Source organism: Ciconia boyciana, chromosome 21 (genome assembly GCF_034638445.1).
Source record: "Ciconia boyciana chromosome 21, ASM3463844v1, whole genome shotgun sequence".
Classification (NCBI taxonomy): domain Eukaryota; kingdom Metazoa; phylum Chordata; class Aves; order Ciconiiformes; family Ciconiidae; genus Ciconia; species Ciconia boyciana.
The window spans coordinates 4,259,660-4,274,454 of record NC_132954.1 but is presented as its reverse complement, the minus strand read 5'-3'; the positions used below and the strand labels follow the sequence as shown (position 1 = coordinate 4,274,454).

The following is a 14,795-nucleotide window of genomic DNA, read 5'->3' as shown; positions in this document are numbered from 1 at the left end:
TGGGCAATTTTCCTCCACCAGACGCCGTCGCTCCCCTCCGCGAAGCTGCGGGGCGGGGAATCAGTGTTCCAACAAGCCAATGAGCGAGGGGCAAGGGCGGGGCCGGCGCTCCCGATAGGCTGCGGGGCAGGGAAGGGCGGGCGGGGTCCTGCCTCTTTTCCTCTGCCACTCCCCCGCCCCGCGGCTGTAACGGTCGCGGCGCGCGGGGCAGCGCGAGCGCCGCGGCGGAGCCAGGTGAGGGGGTCGGGCCCGCCCGGGAGCTGTCCGGTCGCCCGGGAGCTGTCCGGTCGCCGAGCCGCCCGGGGCGGGCTCCGGCGTGGGGCAGCGCCCCTCCCTGTGCTCCCCCCTCGCTGAAACCATCCCTCCTCCTCCTCTCTCCCGGGCCCCTCGGCGACGGCCTCCCCTCAGGGAGCGGCCCCTCGGCCTCAGGCTGCGCTTCCTAGGCGGCTGGGCCTCCCGCCCCCCGCCGGGGTCAGCCGCCTTCCCCTCTCCCCTCCACCCAAATCACTGTTCTCCCCATCCCCTTCGGGGTGGCGAAGGGCATCCCCCCACACCCTGGCTTCGCATCACTCCACGTACCCGCCGAGCTCTCCCCCTCCATCGGGGAAAGCCCTCCTTCCTCTCTCTTCGTGGCCCACCTCTCCCTTCCCGCCCCTGTTGCAGGGTCTGCCCTGTGCCCTCTGCTGGAAGCGGGGGGTCTGTAGGATGGTGTGAGTGCTCTCCGAGGGGTGGGGGGTGTGTGCGTTTGTGCTGAGCGAGGTGAGGATGCTTTGGTTGCTTTGTCTCTTTTATTTCAAGAGCCCACACTTGAATTTCCCTGTTACAGCTGCCTGACTGTAGTGCTGGAGGCTGAGATGTAAACTCAGGAATTTCCAAAACATACCTAAACTAAACCTAATAAGTGCTGCGTTTAGCTAGAAGTGTTTTATTTCTTCGCTGAGTGAAATGCTGCTTCTGGTTCATTATCCGATTGTATTTCCAATGTCTATCCTATGTTGTGAAATCTGTATGTGTATGTTTTCTAAGAATTAATGGTTTCTGTGAGCTCTTTGAATCGCTTAAGCAAAAATCTGGAAGAGCTGGTAATTGAGGATTTGGTATTTGACTGGTGGAGAGGTGAGAGGCCTTGAATTTCCACAGTGAAGCCTGAGCGCTGTAAATTATACTTGCATCATCAGAGGCAGGAAATTCACTGTCTGAAGTACTCAGATAAGCAGATAAATTAAACCAAAGCTCTGGATAGATAATGATTGCCACTTATGGAACAGCAACGCTAAGTTTTGCATGACTGCATTTCTGCATGTAGTTGCTCAGTGACCTCTACAGAGGGCAGAAATGAACTGGTTTAGAGTTAAGACTTTTAAAGGGAAATTTTTAGTCTCTATAGACATAAAGCCAGAGTGTAGATACCATGGTGACTGCTCTATAAATAACTACGATGGGGATAACACATGCCCCAGTTGAAAGGCGCTGCTGAACTGCTGCATACCTGGAGAATGTTGCAAACAGGAACTCTCCTCATTTGTCAGGCATGAAGAAAACCTACAATAACTGCAAGGTTTTTTTAAGTATTGCCTCTATTGCTGTGGGGACGAAACAGAGATACTCTTGGGAGGAGATGCTGATTAAATATGAAATACTGTGCTACTCTGAATGAAGAGCAGCTGATGTGTATGTACCCTTCGCTTGGTTAGTGGGAACAGGGTTTGGTTTATGCTGATTTAAAATCTGATTTTTATTTATTGCCCTGTAGTTCACTGGATAGATAAGATGGCTGCTCTTGAGAAACATCCAGACCTGAGGCTCCAGCAGAACAATCCATCAGGTAAGGACAGTCCTTTCTTTAAAGCCATGCTGCTGTCGGATCCTGTTTCAGTTTCTCTGAGGAGATGTGGCCCTGAGAAGAGTTCTTTACCAAAAGCTTTTTATTAAAAAACCATTGTCTTATTCCTGCAAAATAAAACAATTGCATGGGTATCCAAGGGTAGAGAATTATTTGATAATGAACCTATCTCTTGAGTGATAACTGATAAATTTGGAACAGTTCTTAACAGTTAATGCAAAAATATATCTTTACCAGTATTGCTGTGTGCCAACATTGCTGCTGCTCTTTTTAGTTTGAGAGCATCAGCTGGGTGTAATATCACCAAACTTATCAGTGGGAATATAATTTACTGCTTTTGCATTCTGACTTCCATAATGAGATTGATTTGCAATCTCCTGTTGATATTATTTGAATTCCCTGTGCTTGCTGCCATTTCCTTTTGCAAAAGAGATTTCTCTAGCAACAATACAGGGAGTGAAGCAAGGATCACTTTGGGTTTTGGTAGCATAGGTAATTAGATATGGCTTAATTAGGTGTATTAAAAGGCTTTTCAGTCAATTGGCTAAAACATAAATATCCCTGGCTTTTTCTGTCCAGATCCCAGCAGCAGTCAGAAGAGTCATTTCTTGGAGACTGACTGGAAAACACCTATGTTGTCTGTGAAGTTCCAGAGCCGTGTCAGTCGCTGTTCAAGCGTGGCCGACAGCGGGGATGGGGGCATTGGGACCTCCTGCTCAGACAGCACAGAAGGTGATGGTCAGCATGGGATCACACAGTAACAGCCGAAGACTTCAAGTTTTCTTAGAAGACCGACAAGCATTAAATAGCCCGATAGTACTGAACCCTAGAATGTAAAACTTGAGGAGAGCAGACTGTAAAACTTGAGGAGAGCAGACTCTGTAATGATGTTTGGAGACTATTTCAAAACCAGTGCCTCAGTACACAGATATGCTGCTTGAAATATAAACAAGTGGTTAAGGGACTTGCTGTTTCTCTAAGCCAGTTTGGTTATCTTCTAACTGTAGTAAGCATTTTTAACTGACTAAAAGAGCCACCTTGGGGGTTTGCTGGTTCATATTAACCAACGAGTGATTTATCAGCAAGTCTGTTGTGTGGTTTTTTGTTTGTTGTGGTTTTTTTTTTTAAGAAATAATTTATAGGTGCCTCTAGAGACTTCAGATCAGTGTGCCTTTGTGTGTAAGTCTCCTCAGTGTTAGAGCTGTGTGCTTCTCACTGAAGAATGCTGCAGCCTTGCTGTCAGCTGAGGCATGTTCTGTGAAATTGCTTGTCCCAGCAATCCTTTCCACCTGTATTTTCATCTTCATCCATGAAAGTGACATAAACCACTATTGATTTGCTGATTCTTCTTTCAGCAGCGAGGAATTTTGTGTTGTTCTTTAAAACAATGCATGTCACACATTCATGTGTTTCACAAGCTGCCCTGAGCCTTTTGAATGAGCTATAGATCTTAATAATGTGTGAGTTGAAATGAAGGCTTTTTAAAAAGTCTGGCTTGTGAAAATATTGCTAGAAATATTACTAGAGCGCATATTTAAGTGTCCCATCTAGCTCTCTTGGGATAATAAAACATGCAGTTGCACACTGAGGGCAGGGGAGGTAATGATGGCTCTTTCGGAAATTGCCCTTCTGAACTTTTGTGATGTTGTAGCCTTGTTTGTAAGAGCTGAGGCTGAATTGCGGCACTGACAGCTGCTGAACCACGCTGACTTTCAGGTCAGTACATTAGTCAGAAATGTTGTTGTGACGACCCTTAGCACACTCAAGGAACTGATTGCAGCATCTGCACGTGGCGTGCTGGTCAGAGAACTCGAGTTCCTGATAGTGATACTGGGGTATAAATTTAGGGGCTGTAAAAGGAAATTGTACTGTCCCTTCTGTTTGCGAAGGAGAACATGCTTGCGACTGCCTGGTAGCATGCTGTTCTCTGGAGTTCCTAGGCACAGCCAAGCAATGTCCAAGAGATTTTCTCCCCCTCCTGCTTTTTTGAGGAGAGGATCTTGTGCCTTTATTGCGATAGTTTTCCTGCAGTTTGATGATGGTCTTTGCAGAGTCTGGTTTTGGTCCTATTCAATTGTAACCTTTTATTCCTTGTAGCAATGCTTTGAGGTTACAAACAGGTGGAAGGGTGACTTTGTAGTCCTGACGTTGGATTAAAGAAACATCATGTGGAGATGGGCCTTTAGCCAAACCCATGAAGAAAACAAGTTTGTGTATCTGGGAGAAACCTGGAATTACTGCGATACACAACGTATCGGGACGAGGAGTGGGAACAGGCACTTCACTGTTTGCCTTTCTCAGCTCTTGCTGTTGCTGTATTGAAATCTGAGAGTTGCTAAGAATAGCCCTGTATTTCCATGTACCCAGGTTTGGTGCCCATCTGACAGGACGGGCTCACGTTGGGGTGCGTGTGCTGAACTCTATCTCATTTCCTGTGGCAATAAGGTGAGAGCCATTACTCTAGCCTCTAGAAAAAGCTCTCTTGCTGCAGCGTCCTGGAGGAGTTCGAAGGTCAACTGCTTGGTGATCTAGTGTCCGGCTATGTTTGAAGCTCATCATGGGCTTAGTGAAGGTTCCAGTTAGCTTTGGTTACAGTTCAGAGTCGCTGAGCTGTGGGACGGGCAGAACAGAATCAAGGTCTCAGTGTTCAGCTGAGTAAGTTTCAGCCTTTTTATTCAATTTAAAGGACTTGATTTCTAAATCTATAGAAAGATAACGTTATTGATTTAAGATTATACTAGAGTAGCTTAAAAACAAGGGATTAAAAATGTGTACTGAACTAAACTTGGATTGTCCCCGTGGTTTACGGTGGTAGGAGAATGTCAACAGGGTCCTGAAACTTGTAGTGAGGGGGAACACAGATATGCCTTAGTCTTGCTGCTGCTGCTTAGGAGGACATGTTCAGGAGGAAAACAATTGCTTTTAAAAATTCTTTTGAAAAGTTGTTCAGCAGAGGAATGGCTGTTCCTGTCAGAATATTTTCAGGGTTGTGATTAAAGCATCACTCTTCTTCTCTCCCTAGACTTCTGCAATTCCAGTAACGGTTCCTCATTCCAGCCCATCAAAACCCAAGTGACCATCCCAACAGCCCATGTTATGCCTTCTACATTGGGTGCCTCACCCTCCAAGCTGTGCTCTGTGGGAGACCAGAGCTGTTCGCAGAGTTCTTCAAAAACTGCTATGCCAGGATCTGCTTCTGAACACGCAGGGCTCATGAGAAATGGAGACTTTAATGCTGGGAAGTCATCTCAGGTGCCACCCAGGGATCTCTTGCGTCTCTATGGGACTTCAGGGGAAAACGGTTTTGAGCAATCCTGGCATCCCGTTTCTGATCACATGAGAACAGAAGATACTTGGAAGTTTGACACCCCTGCTATTGAGCGCACCCTTAACCAGTCTCTCTTTCTGGATAGTTTGTGCACTGACCCTCTCCACAGGCTCCAGAAGTTCAATCCAAACTCTGGGGCAGCTGAGGCAGGAAAGGACCATTATAAGGTGCTGCCAGAGAGTAAGCAAGCGGCAGGGGCTAACGGAACCTGCGAGCCCCAGAACGGAACATGGCCGAGCGGGAGCAGACTGATGCCAACAGGACTCCAGGCCAACAATTTCTTTTCAAAACCTGTAACTCCTTCGTCTCGAGCATGGGTGCAAGAATCCTGCACGCTACATCCACACGAGAGGGTCTGCGAGCTCAGTGCTTGGAAACAACAGCTGGAGAAAGTGCGATTGCAAATAGAGCAAATGCAGGTAGGGAGCTGCTCGTGTGAATGTATGAGTTTGAAACCCTTCCTGTCTCTTTAGTCATGAATCATTGTCCCAGACTTATGAAGCGAGAGGGGAAAATGTCTCCTGCTTCTCCCTGTCTTACACTGAAAGTCTCTTAATGATCTGTTTTTACAACATGTGATGTCACAGGTATCATTTGACATGCTGCTTGTGTACAGTGGCCCTGTATTATGTTACAGCACTGCACAACAGTTCAGATCAAGAGGTGAAATATTCTGTCCATTAGAAACTGCAAAGAAAAAGCATATCAAGAAGTTCTTAACAGTTTCTAGAAAAACTGTATTCTGTATCTAGAGTTAGGAAACAGACTTTTTTTTAAAAGATGCATAAAACTAACTGCAGTTTATTAGATGGAAACAGTTTGTTTATCACCTCCCACCAGCTGTACCCTAATGGTGACAAATTGTTTCCAGCAAGCTAGCACAGTGATCTAAAATTGTTTGTTAATCTCCAGTTGTGCTTGGGCAAAGTTACTTGTTCTTGGACATCGACAGAGACTGAAATAGCTATGTCCTGGCATGCAGATGAGCACACAGTGTGCAAAATAGCTCTAGCAATGTTGCAATTACCTCTCTGGAGCACAAACCTCTCCCTCCTCATTTTGTCTCCTCTTTCAGTTACAAAATGGAGGTGCCTGCCACCATCCCTCGATGTATTCTCCTTCGCTGCCTACACCTGATCCAGCCCAGTGGATCAATATCCTGAACTCCAATGAAAATCTTCTCAAGGAGAAAGAGCTTCTCATTGACAGGTGAGAGTTTGGTACCGACATGTGGTTTAAGGACTCCAGTGCGTTTCCTTTTGGAAAGGGAAGGTTTTTAAAGTACCAAGGAAAGCTTGTATCTCAGAGTCCCTTTTACCCGCTTGAGCTTTTTTTATTGCAGAGAAGAACATAATGACCTTTGAGAACAGCTCTCCTCCCCTTCCTCTTGGAAGGAGGATGGTGATCCTGAAGGGTTCAAATAAATCAATTTTGATTATGGTTTTCTGTGTTTTATCAATGACCTGGACGAGGGGATCGAGTGCACCCTCAGTCAATTTGCAGATGACACCAAGCTGGGCGGGAGTGTTGATCTGCTGGAGGGCAGGAAGGCTCTGCAGAGGGACCTGGACAGGCTGGATCGATGGGCTGGGGCCAATTGTATGGGGTTCAGCAAGGCTCAGTGTCAGGTCCTGCACTTGGGTCACAGCAACCCCATGCAACGCTACAGGCTTGGGGAAGAGTGGCTGGAAAGCTGCCCGGCGGAGAAGGACCTGGGGGTGTTGGTTGACAGCTGCCTGAATGTGAGCCAGCAGTGTGCCCAGGTGGCCAAGAAAACCGATGGCATCCTGGCTTGTATCAGGAATAGCGTGGCCAGCAGGACTAGGGCAGTGATCGTCCCCCTGTACTCGGCACTGGTGAGGCCGCACCTCGAATGCTGTGTTCAGTGTTGGGCCCCTCACCACAAGAGAGACATTGAGGGGCTGGAGCGTGTCCAGAGAAGGGCAACGGAGCTGGGGAAGGGTCTGGAGCACAAGGCTGATGGGGAGCGGCTGAGGGACCTGGGGCTGTTCAGCCTGGAGAAAAGGAGGCTGAGGGGAGACCTCATCGCTCTCTACAGCTGCCTGACAGGAGGCTGGAGAGAGGTGGGGGTCGGTCTCTTCTCCCAGGTAACAAGCGACAGGACGAGAAGAAATGGCCTCAGGTTGCGCCAGGGGAGGTTTAGACTGGATATGAGGAAATTTTACTTCACCAAAAGGGTTGTCCAGCACTGGCACAGGCTGCCCAGGGCAGTGGTGGAGTCGCCATCCCTGGAGGTATCTAAAAGCCGTTTGGATGAGGTGCTCAGGGACATGGTGTGGTGGTGGGCTTGGCAGTGTCAGGTTTACGGTTGGACTCGATGATCTTAAAGGTCTTTTCCAACCTATACAGTTCTGTGATAAGGGATAGAGATTTCTGTTTGCATCACGATTATCTGGAATGTCAAAACTACTGCCTTTTTGCTTGAGGACTTTCTGGGAGCTCTTTGAGATCTTTATTTGAAATTTGTTCTTTGTGAGTTTGGGCTGGCAAACAGCACTTCTCATACCTAACGCTAGTGGTCCGTAAGCTTTTTGAAAAAGTAAGTCCTCATGAAAACTACCTTCAGCATTTGGGCTGTAAATACTTTTTCTGTTTGCTCACTTTGAGTCCTCTGTCTGTTCATTTTACTCATAAGCTCCACAGCCAAGCTGGATCCGCCAAAGCACGCAAGGCTTGTGTGTGTTATGTATAATCATTGCTGGGGGGGAGGCTTTGAAAGGAGGGGAGGGAAGAAAAGTTAATACCAATTGTAGAAAAGTCAGAATGGACATCTTTCAGATTATTTCTCTGCAGGTCAGTTCTGAGTTGCAGAGCTGTCTTTCTGTTCTGCTTGTCACTGTACGGAGCATTGGAGTTGTGGTGGCACTGTTCGTGTTGTATTGCTGTTTGAGAACAGTGTATTACCTGGGTTTTTTTACAGACAAAGACAACACATATCCCAGTTGGAGCAGAAGGTCCGTGAAAGTGAACTGCAGGTTCACAGTGCCCTGCTTGGCTGTCCAGCACCCTACGGAGATGTCTACATGTTGAGAATGCAGGTAATTGGGTGCAACAGGGTGTCAGTAAGATATATGTATTGAATCCAACGGCCCTACCACTTCTCATTAGGTGTTTCCTGAGCAGGAGGGCTATGTAGAGTAAAACTACCCTTTGTATGGGGTCCAGATTACCTGTCATCTCTGAGACCTTCTGTGACTCTTGAGATTTCAAGCCCTGAAGTACTATGGTTTGTTTAGAAGCTATGCTAGTGATGCAGACGCCTGACAGCACTGGCAAGTGCTATTTCATATACCGCAGTATTTAAGATGGGCTGAATGATGTTTGGGAGTTAGGAGGGCTGAGAACACAGCTCTGAGACAGGCAACTGCTTAGTGCCAGTTTGTAACTAACTGTTAGCTCTGACAGAGAGAATTCACAGGCTGTCTCTGTTTGCAGGAGCTGCAGCGGGAGAACACGTTTCTTCGAGCACAGTTCACAGAGAAGACTGAATCCCTCAGTAAGGAAAAGATTGAACTGGAGAGAAAACTGGCTGCTGCAGAGGTGGATGCAAAGCTGATCCGGGAGTCGCTGAAGGAAACTATGCAGAAACATGCAGAGGAGATAAAGAAACAGGAAGAAAGGGTAAGATCCCTTTGCTCTAGAGATGGGAAGGTGTTTTTTCTTTGAGAAGCTAAAAGTCAGTGTAGTGCCTAGGTGAAAGTTTTCTGTGGCAATGTGTTATTGTAGGTATTTTCTGATCTCCTTGTAGAATTCTTTGGTTTATAAGCAAAAGCCCTTCCTCTTGCAGTTAGAAGTATTTCAGTACCTTTTCTCTTAACCAGAGAAGAAGACTGTCTTTAGCTGAAGTGAGCAGAAATGCTGCTGAGTTAGTGATCTTGTATTTTGGTGTTGTGCTGTACAAAAAGGTAAAGGTGGGTTTACAGAGGACTGAAGAATGGACGAGAAATTATATAAACTAAACTTGTATATAACTGTCCCTGCAGGTCAAGGGAAGAGACAAACACATTAATAATCTTAAAAAGAAATGCCAGAAGGAATCTGAACAAAACAGGGAGAGACAACAGAGAATTGAGACCCTGGAACGATACCTGGCTGATCTACCAACCCTTGAGGACCACCAGAAACAGAGTCAGAAGGTAAAACTTCCTCTGAGATGTGATGGTAGCTCTTCATGTACTTGCTCAGGTGGCTTTTCTACAGCTGCAGATAATGCCCTGTGCAGCTGCCCAAGTAAAGTTGTGGTCTGACCTTTTTGGAGGAGGAATGTTCTGAGCTATAGCTGAGAATTGCCACATAGGTAGTAAAAATCTGCCTTGCGAATGTAGTTAAAAGAGGGTGTGTGTGGTGAAACCCCTGGGAGGTCTCTAGAATGTTGTGATGGTCTTTGTTGCAGCTGAAGGAATCTGAACTGAAGAGTACTGCTATGCAGGAGACAGTGCTGGCACTGGAAACAGAGCTTGGAGATGTCCGGGCTGCTTTCAGGGAGCAAGAGATGCAGCTAGAAACACAAAAACACAAGGAAATTGAGCTTCTTTCCACTGTGCGCAGGTAAAAATCTGGAGGAGTAGAATAAGCTTCATCTTAGCACTTAAGTAATCACTGCACAAGAACAGTGGTGATTCAGCACAGCCGCTGTCCCACCTGTCTGAACCAGGTGGCCAGGGATTTGTGATGATTATGTGAGCGCTTGCCAAAACAGTGTTCAAATTCTGTGTGCCAACAGCGGAGGGTGGGAGCAGAACCAGACGGCTGAAAGAAAGGGAGCCCCTGTTTTGTCACCTGGGTTTGTCTGTGTCCTCAGGCTGTTGCTCTCAACCGTAACTCCTTGCAAAATGGACCTACGTAATCCACAATCGTTGCGTCTCTGCATATGTGCCAATATCATGGGCAGGGCTGTGTCCAGGGAGAGGGACTCCTTCCTTCACAACCCTTGCAGTTTGCAAGCTGGCATGCAAGCAGGGCAACACTGAGACCTGATAGGAAAATCATTCACTGCCTCATATTGTTTAGTGAGGGAAACACCCCAAATAAAGCTGATTTTCCCATGGTGTTCTGCTAATTTCAGCTTGCAGGACAAGATGCAACAGTGTGTAAAGAATGCAGAGAGAGGACCCCCTGCCCAGGATTCGGAGAGACAGAAAATAGAAAATGACTCTCTGAAGAAAGAATGCGACTGCCTCAGGAAGGTAACAGGCTGTTCCAACTGGGAATCACACATATTTCCTTCCACTGAGTCACACCAGGCACTAAAATGAAACCAAGGACTTTTGCAGTTATAGGCAGTCACAGTTGCACCAAAGCAGCAGTTCCTGGAATTCCAAACTGAGGGGTTTTAGAAGCTGTTCTTGGTGTGATAACCATGCACTCCTACAGTAACGCTGGAGAGAAGTTGCAGAATGCAAAGAGGGGAGAGGAAAACCACAAGAATGCAACTTCTCTGGTCTGTTTTTAGCTGATACTACTAATGGTGCCTTTTATCAGGTGCCTTTCATCAGGGAATCTAAGTCCATTACTAACAGAGGCAGTGATTAAAGCAGTAAGTGGACAAGAAAGAGAAGGAGAGGGGATGCTCTCCTACTGAAGGAGAAATCCTGGTGGTATTACTGAGTCTGTGTGGCCAGTTCTGATGCCTCTGCTTTCGATTCCAGATTGTGGACAAACAGCAGAAGAAGATGGAGCAGTTGTCCTTGCAAATAAAGGTGAGAGGTGACTGCGGAGGGATTTGGAACTTGAGAATCTGCTGTGAAGTGAGCTAGACTTACTACTTTCCCATGGTCTGTTCCAGAACCTGGAAGAACAGGTGGCCCAGGAAGAGGGGACAAGCCAAGCTCTGAAAGAGGAGGCGATGAGAAGAGAAAATGCACTGCAGCAGCTCCGGACTGCTGTGAAGGAGGTCAGAGCAGGAGCGTTTAGACTGCCTGAGCACAGCAGTTGAATGAACAATGGATTGTCTTTTAGCAAGGCCCTTCATTTGCAGTCAGCAGCACAACCTCTCTGGCTTCCTGCTAGTCAGTTGCCCTGTCAGTGCTCTGAAAGGAGCTCTTCTCTGTTCAAAAGTAGGAGAAAGGCAGTTTCTGCCTCAGGAACTTCAGCTGGGGCTGTGGGTTGTGGTGGAGGATGCTGAGCTTGCCAGCTGGGGGCAGCAAGGCCACGAGCAGGAGTCCAAACTCGACTACAGCCCTGGCTGAAGGGCAGGGCTGAGCCCCACTCTCAAGCCTAAAGGAAGCCAAGCACAATGGCAGCCCTTGAGGGAAGCGATGGCCAGTGTTGGGGTGAGCAGCTGGTGCACAGCCTCCTGGAATCTTATTTTGTTGCATCATGCCTCGGCAGGGACAGTGCAGTGTCATGGGCCGCTTCCTGTCTGAGCCAGGAAAGCCGAATGCTCACACCCTGTAGGACTGACGCCTGCTTATCTGGTGAGAGTCTGGAGGGCTTGATGTAAACCAGCTCCTCCTGCCCTCCGTGCTCCCATCATCATCAAGCAGTTGCGTTAAGTTCCTTTAAGTGTGCTGGTTCTGTACCAAGTGACCGCTAACCTGCTGTGTCCGTTTGTTCAGCTTTCAGTGCAGAACCAGGACCTCATTGAGAAGAACCTGACCCTTCAGGAACGACTCCGGCAGGCAGAGCTAACAACCCAGCCGCTGCCTGCTGAGACAGCCCGCCTCGCCCAGGAGTTGCACGGCGAGCTGGCCAGTTGTCTGCAGGATTTGCAGTCTGTCTACAGCATTGTCACTCAGAGGGCTCAGGGCAAGGATCCCAACCTCTCTCTGCTCCTAGGCATTCGCTGTAAGTATGCGGAGTGATGGCAGAGCAAAGCCTTTGGTTCCTGTGCTGTGGCAGAATTAAATAACTCGCATATAATATAGCATGGAAGGTTCTTATCTTTCTGGGATTCTGAATCTTCTTTCTGTGGTTAGCTAGCTCTAAAGGTGCATGCTGAAATAACAAAATGTTAAATAGTACCTCTTTTGCAAATGCGTGTTTGGTTTTTCTGGCTCGCTTGCAAATGTGTGTGATCCTTGGTCAGAATTGCATGTGAGGTAACTCCCTTCTCTGACTCCACAGCTGTGCAGTACTCTGCTAAGGAGAAGGATGACTTGCTGAGCCCTGATGGACTTGCAAAGAAACTGGTGGAGGTAAAACAGCTTCACAAAGAGGTGGAGGACTTAAGGACGGCAATATCTGACAGATATGCTCAGGACATGGGAGACAACTGCATCACCCAGTGAAGAACACTCCCCAAAGTAAGACAGGAAATGAAGACTTGAAACCCTTAGGAGTCTAGAGCTCCTACAACCCAAAATCTATTCAGCACTTTACCATCCCTTTGCTCGGGTACAAGACGTGTGACTTATCCAATCTGTGAGAAATCAGGGGTTTGTTGCCAGAAGTGTTTAGCTGCTGTCTGGCTAACTGGAATCATTCAGGGCTTTGGTGTTGGGCTTTGCCGTAGCTTTGATCTTGTGGAATGTGTTTATGCTGTGTTTGCTGCAGCTGGTGTGGTCTCTGATGCTGGGAGATGAGTTGTGAATTGCCTTCCAGGCATGTCAAATGCTGAACATGCAGATGTGACAGTTAAAATCATCACTAAAAGGAAATGTATGCCCTGGTCTTTCCGATACATTCTCTGTGCAGATTCTGTGTGACTAGCAAGACCAGAGGATTACCAGAGTGTTCAGGGGATATCTGTGGACTTCATAGGCAAGCACATGTGCCAGTTATACTCCTGCTAATTACATCAAGGGGCTACAGGCTCCTCAGATGCTGTGTGCACAGTTCTGGCTTGGATGCTTGTGGAGCCATTCATGGAGTAGGACCTGCTTTCCTCAGGTAAATGCAACCAGAGTCTTTCAGTAGCCAACAGGAGTTGGGGAATAAAGTAACACTAAAAGAAGACTCTGAAAACGCTCCCCCTGGGCACTGTTACCTCAGAAGCCTTAAGTCTTTTATCCCCCCAAAAGAGCACTCTGTGGGTATGAGACTCAGACCGCAGAGGAAGTAGATTGATGCTGAAGTGCCTTAATGTGCTAGAGAAACCTTCTGTCCCCACACTGTTTCGTGCCTAATGCATCTGCTGGCAGGGTGAGGAACTACTGTTTCTTGTAGCAGCCTGTAGAGCCATGGCAAACAATCCTGGGGAGCCTCGGATGTCTGTAGCCCCTGCCAGAGCCGCAGAGAGCCTCTGCACCCCTGGGGAACCCTGCTGCAGGCCAGCGGGGAGACACACCTCTGCTTGGCTCTCTGCTTGCTAGGGAGAAAGCCATTCTGATCCTAAGATGGCAGGATGGTACAGCTGGATCTGAGAGCTCTTCCTGATGCCTGCAAGGCAGTGACCACTCGGGCTTTGTTGTAGCCCTGCCCCTCGTCCTCTGGGAGCTCCCTGCTCCTCTGCTAAATAATGAGATTTCTAAATAAAGCAGTGTGGGATGCAGTTCATTTTGTCACAACCCTCCTTGGTGGCAACTTTACAGTATTGGGCGCTTGCTCGTGACAATGCTGTGGTGCTGAGGGTGGAACTTCTTTGTTTTTCAGCTTAAGAGCAAGATAAGAAGTTGGTTTTATAATGGGGGGGGAAAATACTGCTGAAACTTCTGTTTGTTTGCTCTTGGTTCATGTTGGGGCTGCAAGCCCTAGGTTTGGGAGAAATGCTTTTGTTATTCCTTCCTGTTAAAATTTAAGACCAAATCTGTTTTGTTCTTAGCATTTGGCCACCACGTGTGATGGTGGCAACAAACTGGTTAGTTTGCTGTCTTGAGCTACGCCCTGCACGGCACGGGGAGAGCGCGCAGCAGGGTCTGCAGGGCAGCCAGCTGTCTGCCCTGTTCTTTCTGCATCTGGTGTATGACATTTCTGGCTGTTTCTGTTCCCAAGCTGCTGATGCCATGTACTGAGCTAAATGTGGGCCAAGGCTGTTTCTCGAAGTCATTTGTCCTGCCTGCTGGGAGCTCTCTAGGCATTGGGGTGCACACAGCACCAGCTGTGAAAGTTGCTCCCTCCCACAGGTTAGCAGGGTGCTGTTTAGCCCCATCCCCTTTCCCTGCATTCTGCTGGGCTGCAAGCAGGAGATCTGGTTCCCAGGTGTGGTGCGGGGACACGGTTGCCCTCTGCCCCTGCAGAGCTGGCTGCGCAAAATGGGATCGTGGCCGAAACCCCATCTCGGCCCATGCTTGGAGCGCTGTGCCTGGCCCTATCCCGGCAGCTGGGCTGCCCAGGTGGGGAAGAGAAATGCCCCCACGTCGTCCTCCTGCAAAACTGGCCCTGTCTGGCCGAGGTGGTGATCCCATCTGCTGTACCGGTGCCTGCTGCTCTCCCTGCGGGGGAAACCTTGGGCCTCTCTCTCCAGAGCACCCCAGGCAGGGGTGGCAGGACCACGTCCCCACCCTGTCCCACGTTCTCACCCCGTCCCCTTGTCCAGCGTGTGTCTGCCCGCTTCCCCGCGCTCTGCCCGGTGCTGCGTCTCCCCCCGTCGGTGTATTTCTACCAGCCTTTGTCTCACCCGCTTGTTTGTACCGAGTATTTTGAGTATAAAATAAAGCTGCTCTGCTCCACTCGTGCGAAGCAGTCCGGGGCGGGGGGGAGGCCGGGGCCGGTGGCTGGCGGGGC

The 14,795-nt window shown here is 48.4% G+C and overlaps 1 protein-coding gene across 3 annotated transcripts; it reads left to right on the top strand.

The window, feature by feature from the left end:
* Window positions 1-174: 174 nt before the first annotated feature.
* CEP85 (centrosomal protein 85) lies at window positions 175-14,761 on the top strand. Of its 3 annotated transcripts, none has more exons than XM_072884952.1 (14): window positions 175-234; window positions 1,754-1,825; window positions 2,423-2,575; window positions 4,866-5,590; window positions 6,247-6,380; window positions 8,113-8,230; window positions 8,628-8,813; window positions 9,176-9,328; window positions 9,586-9,740; window positions 10,258-10,378; window positions 10,841-10,891; window positions 10,978-11,085; window positions 11,750-11,978; window positions 12,258-14,761. In XM_072884952.1, exons 2-14 carry the CDS (start codon window positions 1,771-1,773, stop codon window positions 12,419-12,421), a joined length of 2,352 nt encoding a protein of 783 aa, XP_072741053.1. In that variant the 5' UTR covers window positions 175-234; window positions 1,754-1,770; the 3' UTR covers window positions 12,422-14,761. The 3 variants fall into 3 exon arrangements, with proteins under 3 accessions (XP_072741053.1, XP_072741052.1, XP_072741054.1); XM_072884951.1 differs by lacking the exon at window positions 175-234 and adding an exon at window positions 1,529-1,671; XM_072884953.1 differs by lacking the exons at window positions 175-234; window positions 1,754-1,825 and having other exon boundaries at window positions 2,441-2,849.
* Window positions 14,762-14,795: the final 34 nt, after the last annotated feature.

Coding starts and splice junctions, on each gene's coding strand:
- CEP85 (XM_072884951.1), top strand. CDS start 1,632: ATGAAATACTGTGCTACTCTGAATGAAGAGCAGCTGATGT. Junction 9,329..9,585: donor ACCAGAAACAGAGTCAGAAG/GTAAAACTTCCT, acceptor TCTTTGTTGCAG/CTGAAGGAATCTGAACTGAA. Junction 11,086..11,749: donor TCCGGACTGCTGTGAAGGAG/GTCAGAGCAGGA, acceptor CCGTTTGTTCAG/CTTTCAGTGCAGAACCAGGA.